Source organism: Artibeus jamaicensis, unplaced genomic scaffold (assembly GCF_021234435.1).
Source record: "Artibeus jamaicensis isolate MK-2021 breed Jamaican fruit bat unplaced genomic scaffold, CSHL_Jam_final scaffold_537, whole genome shotgun sequence".
NCBI lineage: Eukaryota > Metazoa > Chordata > Mammalia > Chiroptera > Phyllostomidae > Artibeus > Artibeus jamaicensis.
The window spans coordinates 41,025,202-41,034,573 of NW_026522047.1; the positions used below are offsets into that span (position 1 = coordinate 41,025,202).

Sequence of the window (9,372 nt, forward strand, 5' to 3'; positions counted from 1 at the left end):
CAACCTTCTCACATCTTTATTTGAAAGGCACAGCTAAGCCCACCCTCGATACGGCATTTTCACTTCTCTGCAGAGTTCAAACGACTGAACACAACAAAAGCTGACAGTCTAAAAGGCTATATACAGACACAGGTGTGGGTGTTGCTTTTTTTTTAAACATTTTTCTGTCTTTTTTTTTTTTTAACTCCCCTTAAAAGACAAGCTAGTATACTGGAAGAAAAAAAAATAAAAAACAAGACAACTTGAGTACCCTCATCTTTATTTGGGAAAGGGAGAAGGGGAATCTTGGGTTGCCCACCCCACCCTGCTCATCCTAGCTGGGCAAGTAGAGAGGACCAGGTGGGCACGAGCGTCTGGAACTAGCAGAGGTGAATGAATGGGAGGTGGAGGGAGAGAAAGGGATGCCCAGGGCAGGAAGGGGCAACTAGCATTGTGTTTGCATGCAGTGCCAGGGTGGGAAGCTGGGGTGTGCCCTGAGGGCCCAGCGGGCAGACTGTCAGTCACACATGTGCGAAATGGGGAAGTGCAGGGGGTGTTAGATTTCTTGAGGTTTTGCTCCCTTCTGACCTGGCCTCCCATTTTCGTCTCCAGGCCTCAGCTGGCCTTATCTGTGGTGCAAGCAGGTGTTCACCCATTCAGGCTGCAGGGGGGAGGAGGAAGGAGATGGGGAGCCAGAGCAAAGCTAGGGGCTGGCACACAAGCAGGGCCAAGGCCCCAGCAGCTACCATAAATACTACCAGGAGTTTAGCCAATCCAGAGCTGCACTGTCTTGCGGTGAACATTCCTCTCTGTGTGTGTGTTTTGTTTCCTCTTTGTCCCCCCACCCTCCCCATCCTGGCCACACGCTAATCTGACTTCTCGCCGTCATCCTCCTGGTGGGTGTCACCGTCGTGCCCATTCTTGTCTTCCTTGGAGAGGTGGGCCTGGGAGCCCAGCGCAGACAGTGAAAGGAGGCCGGTGCCCGCGCTGACCGCTGGCAGGGAAGGCGGCTGCAGCCCCACGGGGAGTGGGGTCAGGGGCAGGGCCAGAGCCTGCAGCTGGGACAGCTGGTGGGCTTGGAGCTGCTGCTGCAGGGCAGAGGCAGGGGGATGTTAGCTACTTCCAGTCCACTTGCCACCTGCCACTCTTCTGACCCACTACCCTCCTACGGGCCAGGCCCCAGACTTACTCGAATGATGGAGTTCAGCTCTGGAGCGGTGACCTGCTTAGCTCTCTCGATGGCTCCCAAGACTTGCTGCTGGTGCTGGAAGGAGAGGCCAGAGGGGGCTTGTGTCAGAATCCAGGAGAAGCCCCACTCTCATGTGGCCTTAGTGCTATGCCCCACCCCCACAGGTCTCCATCCTACCAGAAAAGTCCCCTCTCCAGCCACTTCCTTCCACCAAGTCTTTTTATCTGGGAAACGGGGACAAAGGGAGATGCAGAGAAGACCCAAAGGGGTTGGGGACAGATACTTAGCAAAAGGCCTTCGGGGGAGTCGGAGAGAAACCTTGGATCACGTACTATCTGACACCGTGTGCCCACTGCACAGGGAAGTCCTGTTCTTCCAACAGCTGGGGACAGCCAGTGAATTCTGGCAGGGCTGGGGTATGACTCTAGGTTCAGGGACTATCTCCCACCCTTTCCCACCCCCTCCCAGAAAACCAGTGTCTCCTTTTCACCATACTCCTTTGTGCTTTGGCTGCTGGGAAGCCCCCAGGGCCTCCAGAACCCTTTTCTGTTGGGCTTATGGTACCCTTCTGGAATGGCCCCTAGGCATGTACTTCTCTCAAAGGACCCTGATGTATGGGTACAGATAAAAGGGGAAATGAATTATCGACAGGAGACCTGGCAGAGGGCAGGGAGCTTGACCTTACAGCCTGGCGGGGCGCAGGTCCGTGGGGTCTGTGTGGAGTGGGCCTTACGCAGAAAATTTGAGAACCCCAAAAAGCTGAAGAGGAAGGGCTGGGTACCTGGCTCCCCAGGGAAGTGCATGTGAGCCTCTGCCAAGTGCACACCTGTGTGTGTGTGTGTGTGTTTACGTCTCCTGTGTAACTGTGCCACGTCCGAATTTTTATCTGGGCATGTGTGCATATCTCTGTGTGTTTGCACAGGTGTGTACATGTACAACCATGTATGTGTGGGCACCGTATGTATCTCTGTTGCACCTATGTTTAGCCACATGTTTGACTTTTTATGTGTATAGGGTGCCCTGCCCACACATGCCCCTTGTCCCTGGGCCCAAAGCAGCCCACAGGGCCTCTCAGGTGAATCTCAGGAGAGTGGAAGGTGGAAGCAAAACAAGGAAAAAAAATTCTTGGTACAGCCTTTAGCATAGCTGACATTTTTACAGTGAAATGACTCACTCAGGCTAGGAATTCCACAGCAGGGTGAGGCCCCTCCTTCCACTACCCTGCACCCCTGGGGGCTCTCCAGCCTGGGGATTTTTTGCACAGGATGTCCAGTAGCTGGGAGGTCCAGAAAGGGGAGGCGTGTGCCCTGGGGGAGTCTAGCTCACTGCTGCCCTAGGTGACTTCAGTGGGCACCGCCTGAGCAAGTTCATGATCAGTCCACCTCCTTCTCCTCTCTGAAGCCCCAGGGGCACCACTCACCTCTTGGGAAAGGTAGGGGAGGACCTGGGCACAGATCCCATTCAGCCTCTTGACAATTTCGGCCTAGAACAAACACACAGACTCTTCAGTCCCCAGTCCTCTCGTGTGGGCACGGGCACAGACTGGCCCAAGAGGACCAGGGTTCTGCCTAAGAGGGATGAGTTCAGGTAGGGTGGCATCGACACACGGGGTCCACCAGCATCCAATCAGTGGCAAAGGTGGGGTCTGAGGCTGGTGCTCTGCCCTGCAGCTAACAGTGTAGGCACAAGCTGCAATCCAGACTGGGCCACTCCAGGTCTGCGTGGCCCTAAGCAGATGACCCCCAGTGCCTGGTAGATAGTGAGCACTCCGTGGGAGAGAGGGAAGGAGAGGGTAGGGCAGTGGCATCATTATTCTGTGACATCCCTGATGGTGACCTCCTCAGAGCAAAGTTGGCTAAAGCAAGGCTGGAGGGCGAGGGGTGATCTGAGGTCACAGGGAGAGTAAGTAGTTCTACCTATCACCTTCCTGCCACTGTCACAAAGGAGAGACAACAGGGTGATGGTGGCATTTTGAAGGAAGGCCTCTGCCCCTCCTCCTCAGGCAGCACAACCTCCCAGGGAGGCCTAAGAAAGAAGCGGGGTGTTTGGGATGGAACAGGATCACAAGGGCAGAACTTGGTGTTCAGCCAAGGGGCGGGCTCCTACCTGCCTGGGGGTGCCATGGAGAGAGCGAGAGGGCGTACCTGCTTGTGCATCTCAATGTTCAAGCCATAGGACATCTCGTAGTACTGCGTGAGGGGAGAGAGAAAAAGAAATGGGGGGGTGAAGGACGGGTGGGCTCAAGAGACAAAGAGATGAGAGTGACGGAAAGAGACAAAGGGGGAGGCAGAGAAGAGGAAAAAGCAAGACAGAGACGTGGAGCAGGAAGTGATGGAGAGAGGGAGGCAGGCAGGAGACACGAGGGGACAGGAGGGGACAGGAGGGGACAGGAGGGGGAAGACACCCACACCGGGAACAGCCCAGGTGCCTGGTGGGGCTGCTTACAGAGCAGGGAGCTCGAGGGCCTCGGCCCCAGCTTGGCTCCCAGGTTTCTGGGTAAGTATCCAGCCCCACCTCCCCCCAACACGCACACATTCCAGGGCTCCTAATCTTTTATCTTTATGTGTCTTGTCTGCGGGTGGCCCCAGACTGCAGGGAAGTTTGCCTTCCTGGGTATAAATAATGGAAGATAAACAAAGCCTGCTGGGTTTGGCTCTGGAGCCAGCAGCCCCCCTCCCCAAGGCTCGGATCTAACCCTGCCCCCGCCCCTGTTCTAAACCTTCTCATGGCTTCCCATTACCCACCACCCCTAGACAGCCAAGTTGCCCCTTGGTCATTTTCTCTCTCCACCTCTGTCCCTGTCCCCCCACCATGCTCCTACTCATTCTTCAAGACCCCAGGGGCAGTGCCCAGTTCTCAGAGCAGCCTTTCTCAGGCTCCCCTCTGGAATCCCCCAGTCCCTCCTTCCTGGGTCCTTCTCTGCCCAGCCCCTTTACTCCGGGACTGGGAGCTTCGGTCTGGTTCTGCCCCGTCCCCCCCCCCCCCCAGCCTGGGAGAGTGGGGCTAGGGACTGGGCCAAAGCAAAAATTTTTCATGCAGAAACTGACACCTGGTGGGTATGGAACAGCAAGTGATTCTGGTAGTGTGGATGGGCAGGGTCTCAAATGTCAGTCCAAAGAACACCTTGTTACGCCTCCCTCCCACCAACCTCAAAGGTGTCAGCCCCCTGGAAGGTGGTGTGTGTGTGTATGTGTGTGTAAAAGTCTAGGAGTCCTCTTTTCAAAGCTTGGGAGAGGAGGGGTTAAGCACTGGGATGCCTGGATCTTGGGGGCGGGGATCCGGCTGCTCCCCCACGTCAGTTCCTGGCTTCCACAGCCACTGCCTCTTCTGCTGGCTGCCAAGGACAACCAGGGGACCTGGCAGGCCCGGACTGCAACCCGGTGGTTTGGCACCTCCACCACTGCCTGGGCCAGCAGCCAGGCCAGCAAGGTGGACCCTGAATCCTCACACTTCCCAGAGGAGGTGGCTAGGGTTTGGGCGGGAGCTGCTGGTGGTGGAGGAGTCTGGGGCCCCCACATTCCCACCCACTCGCCTCCGCGTGCTCACCATCACATAATGACGCTGCATCTCCGACTTCTCGCTGGCCAGTTTGTCACATTCGAGCTTCAGGCTGAAGAAGAACATGGGGAGAGGGGGTGGGGGCTTGGCTGAGCCCCAAACTTTGACAGGGGACAAACACTCTGTGAGGATGGGGTTGGGGGAGCCTCAAGTACCCTAACTGTAAAATGGGAATTAGGAAATCAACCTTACAGATCTGGTGGTGGAAAAAACAATGATAATTAAAAAAAAAATAACAAGTCAGAACAAACGTTCTGATTCTAGGTCAGCCAGAGAGTCAAACAACCCTTTACCCATCCCCAAACCCGATGAGATCAGTATCGTGAACATCACTCACTGTACAGATAACGCAGTAGGTGCTCAGAGAGGCTGAGTAATTGGTTCAAGGTCACACAGCCTGGAAGTTGGCGTCAGAGCCATACTCTCAACCACTGGGCAACACCCTCCAACAAGAGGGAGGGACAAACAGAAACTGCGAAGGAGGCCAGGAGAGGGCCAGGGGCTGGCTGGCAGTGTTCTGGGTTGAACTCATCAAGAAATCTCCAACGGGGCCCAACCACTCTTAAGGGCCTTGACTTTACTAGGGGTTAAAGTTCTACTGTTGGTTAATAAGAGATGGTGACCCCCCTGGCCTCTCTCAGGCTTCCCAGGAAGGAGGAGCTGTGGACATTTCTCTAGTAGGGCATTAGGTAGAGAGAGTGAATGATGTACAAACTCAATCTAGCTAGACTGCGTTCAAAGTTCAGCCCTACAACTTGGATGCTGTGTGACTCTGGGTGAACCCTTCTACCTCTCTGGGCCTCAGTCTCTGCACCTCTTTAAGTATCACTCTCCCTGGGTGGGGTGATGAGGATGAAATGGGTCAAGACTAGAAATGTCCTCGGAACAATGGCTGGCACCGAGTAAGCACCCTTGAATGCCTGTTGATCTCCGCCGCCCCAGGTACCTGGCGCGTCAGTCTGCCAGACTGACCATAACTGTCTACCCCAGTTCAGAGACCGGCCACAGCGAGGGTTGTTGTGGCCCTTTTGAGTTTGTTTTCTCTAATTTTTAGAAAGTGATCATTTGTTGCCAACATTAAAAAAAAAAAAAAAAAAAGGCAATTTCATCCTAAATTCTGGATTTCTGGCCCTTCTTGAGGGCCTGGCAGGTCCTGAGTGCCAACACGGCAGGATCCCTCATAAATAGTGTGAAGCCCAGGCCTAGGGAATGGAGTCCCCAAAGTTCAGGGAGGGGTCGGCTTACGGAAGGACACACAGCACTGTGGCAGCACTGCGACCCTGGGTCTCAGAGACTGGCAGTCCTGGTGCCCACTCTGAGATGGTCGAGGACCAGAGGGGCGGGGGGAGGACTCCCTTCAGTGGCTCAGAAAGGCCAGACCTGCCAGGCAAAGACCCCGAAACTTCTGTGTCATGGGACCAAGACAAAGTTCCTGGGCGTGTGTGCCCTCTGCCCTTTGACCCGCAATGCCCTGGTTTCCACATCTTTGAAATCGGCACAGTAATAGAACAAGGAAGATGAAACAAAAGGATGTGTATTCAGTAGTTAACACTTAGGGACCATGGGGAGTGCCCCAAGAGGTTGGATGTTTAAAAAGAAAGTATATACCACTTCTCCCCCTTTCTTTTCAGAGAAAACCCAGGATCCTTTCATGTGGGGAAATCGAAGTCCAGAGGGGGCCCAAGACCTCCTTGAAATCAGTGGCTGGGGACCCCCTTCTGGTTCCTAGACAAATCTCTCCTCTGTCACACAGAGATGGAGAATTTGCATTCTTTGAACCAGAAACTGGGTGCAAATGTCAGTTCTGCCACTTCCTGGCTGTGCTTCCCCTAGAAACCCTAAGCTTTCCATGCCTGGTCTCAGTGTAAGGTGCAAACAGTAATAGCTCCTTCCCCTTAGATCCTAGCGCATGGCAAATGTTAGAGATTAAATTCTGGAAGGAGAATAAAAATCTCTTGGAGGCCAGGAACACTTCCCCCAAACCAGGCAGAGAGATAGCAGGTTGCAGAATTTTTTTCTTTTAGGGAATTTTTTTCATCACCTTTTTCTTTTGGGAGGTGGGGGTCCACCCCAACTCCAGTTGTTGGGAGGTTTTTAGTTCAGTGGAAATTGGGGTCGGGGTGGGAGAAGGGCTCTGAAGCCATACAGCTGATTATGAGCAAACGGTTTAATTTTGTGCCTCCGTTTTCTCATCTGTGAAATGGGCTACTCCGAAGACTAAATGAGTTTAATACTGGCCAAGTGCCCAGGACAGCGTCTGCCATACAGTAAGACACTCTACACTTATATTTTTTCAAGTATTTGTATGTAGCAGGGCCCACCATCTCCGCTTCAGGCCTCCTTCTTGCCATCTGCATTCGGGGCTCCACCTGTTCCCCGGTAGGGACCTGAGCCCCGGCTCACCTGTGGTACTGCGCCTGCAGCAGCTGAAACTCGTCTTTGATGCGGTCACAAGAGTCGGAGGTGGTGAATTTGAGTTGCTGGGGGAGGTGCGACGAGCCCTGTGGGTAGGGGACGGCCCGAGTCAGGGCCAGGCGAGTAGGGCGGCCGCTCACTTCCCTCCCGGGAGCCCCGAGGCAGCCGCCAGCGCAGCTGCAGCGCCGCCCCGCCGCCCCCAGCTCTGCCCCACTTCCCCCGCCTGTGTTTACTGCCCCTGGCGCGGTCCCCGCCTTCGCTTCCTGCCCCCGCCTCTCCGGGGGAAGCCGACGGGGTGGGTGCGCCTGGAGCCTCTCCTTCCCTCGCTACCCCCGGGCTGTGGAGGTGCTCTTCAACGCCCGCCCTTGGTGGGGGGCAGGGTGCACCCTCTACTGCTGCTCCAAAAGCGCCGGGAGGGGGGTGCACATCCGAGAGCCCCAACTGCCTCCGGAAGGGAGGGGAGGGAGAACGCGTCGTAGGGAATTCCCCCTCCCCAAGAGGGGGAGCGAAGCCTCTTCGCAAAGTCCCATTCAGGGAGGGGCCTCTCTCAGCACCCGAAATTCAACTGGGCCCCCCCACCAGATTCCCTGCACCCTTCCTCCAGGCCGCACTCTTCCGGGAGGGGTGCGTCTCGAATCTCCTCCCGCTCCCAGGCCCCGAATGCAGGCCCAGCGTTAGAGGTGCCGAGTGGGGCTACGGGTGCGCCAGAGGCCAAGGCCGCCCAGGCCCTGCTTGGCTCAGCGGGGGGCGGGCCGCAGGGCTTAGGGATTGGGGTGGGGTCCGGGAGGAGAGCTGGAGAGGACCCTGCCTGGGAGCTGGGGGAACTCCGGGCCGGGAAGATGGGAGGGGGGATAAGGAACTACAGTGGGGGGAAAGTCTGGGGAGCTGGGGGTGGGGTAAAGTATCGCTGGGCCCGGACCGAGAGGGGACCCGGCCATGGAGTTGGGGGGAGTCGCCGAGCAGGGAGCTGGGGGAGGGAAGGCGTAGGGCTCGGATCTGGAGGGGGATGGTACGGGGGGGGGAACTGGGGGTCGCAGGGCCGGGACCTGGAGGGGGTGTGCCAGGCAAGGACCTGGGGGGCCCACAGGGCCCGGAGGGGGGGGGATGGACCGGCCGGGAGCTGGGGGGTGCGCAGGGCCCGAACCTAGGGGGAGGACGCCAGGCCGCGGGCATCGCTTACCGAATGCCTGCTTTGTGGAAACATCATGTCAGTCGCTGCGGGGGGGCGCGGGCTGCGCCCCGGTTGTGCGCCCCGGCTCCGGCGCCTCGGGGCGCCGGGCGGCCGCGCCTTTGTCCCGGCGCCGATCAGTAGCTCCCGGGGCCGCCGCCGCAGCCTCCTGTGCCCGGCCTCAACCGCTTCCTGCGCCCCCTCCCCGTGCGCCCGGCCCCGGCGCGCCCCGGGCCCCGCTTCCTGCGCGCCCGGCGCCCCTCCCGCCGCCCGCCTCCTCGCACGCCGGGCCGCGGCTCCTATTGTCTAATGGCGGCGACGTCGGCAGTGGCCGCGGCCTCGGCTGCGCGGAGGCTCCGACTCCACCTGCTGCTGCCGCCCGGGCCCCGTGCGCGCCGCCGAGGGGGGGGCGCGCGCCCGGGGAGGCCTGTGGATCCCCACCCAGCCCGCCTCTCTCGGGCCGCCAGTGCGGTGACCTTGGGCCTGGCTCAGCCTCGGCCCCCAGCCCCCGGCGCTGCGCTGTCGCCCCTCTGGGCTAGGTGGCCCTGGCAGCCGCCTGGGCCTCGGTTTCCCTGTCAAAAAAAGAGGCCCAGCGGCCCCCATCGAAACCACCGCGTTGTCGGGGAGACCTGGACGCGTGCCAGAGACTTGCTCGGTAACCTTGGCTTCCTGGCCTTTCTCTCTGAACCTCATTTTCCTCTGTTGTAGAAAGGCAGAGGTCATATCTGCAACGCACATGTATTGAGCACCTACTGTGTGCCAAGCCCTGATCCAGGATGTGGGATGGGGGTGCGGGGCATGTAAAGTCCCAATCCTGGGGGAGATGACAGACAAGAGACAAATAGTTGAGCCCAAACCCTGGCAGGTCAGATGGTGGTAACAGCTATGGAGAAAATACACCAGAGGTGAGAGCCAAGAAGGTGCAATTTGAAACATGGGCAAGTCAGTGACGGCCTTCTTTCCTGAAAAAAAAGGACCTGAAGGTGACAGAAGGCAGGAATCCCCAGTAGGGGTGTGGGGTGTGGTGGCTTATTCAAGGAGACAGTAACAGCACGTGCAAAGG

The 9,372-nt window shown here is 57.6% G+C and overlaps 1 protein-coding gene across 1 annotated transcript; it reads right to left on the minus strand.

Moving 5' to 3' along the window:
• TLE5 (TLE family member 5, transcriptional modulator) lies at positions 1-8,804 on the minus strand. Its single transcript, XM_037165355.2, has 7 exons — positions 8,322-8,804; positions 7,130-7,227; positions 4,715-4,778; positions 3,313-3,357; positions 2,589-2,651; positions 1,169-1,243; positions 1-1,067 (listed from the first exon to the last, which is right to left on the minus strand). Exons 1-7 carry the CDS (start codon positions 8,346-8,348, stop codon positions 846-848), a joined length of 594 nt encoding a protein of 197 aa, XP_037021250.1. The 5' UTR covers positions 8,349-8,804; the 3' UTR covers positions 1-845.
• Positions 8,805-9,372: the final 568 nt, after the last annotated feature.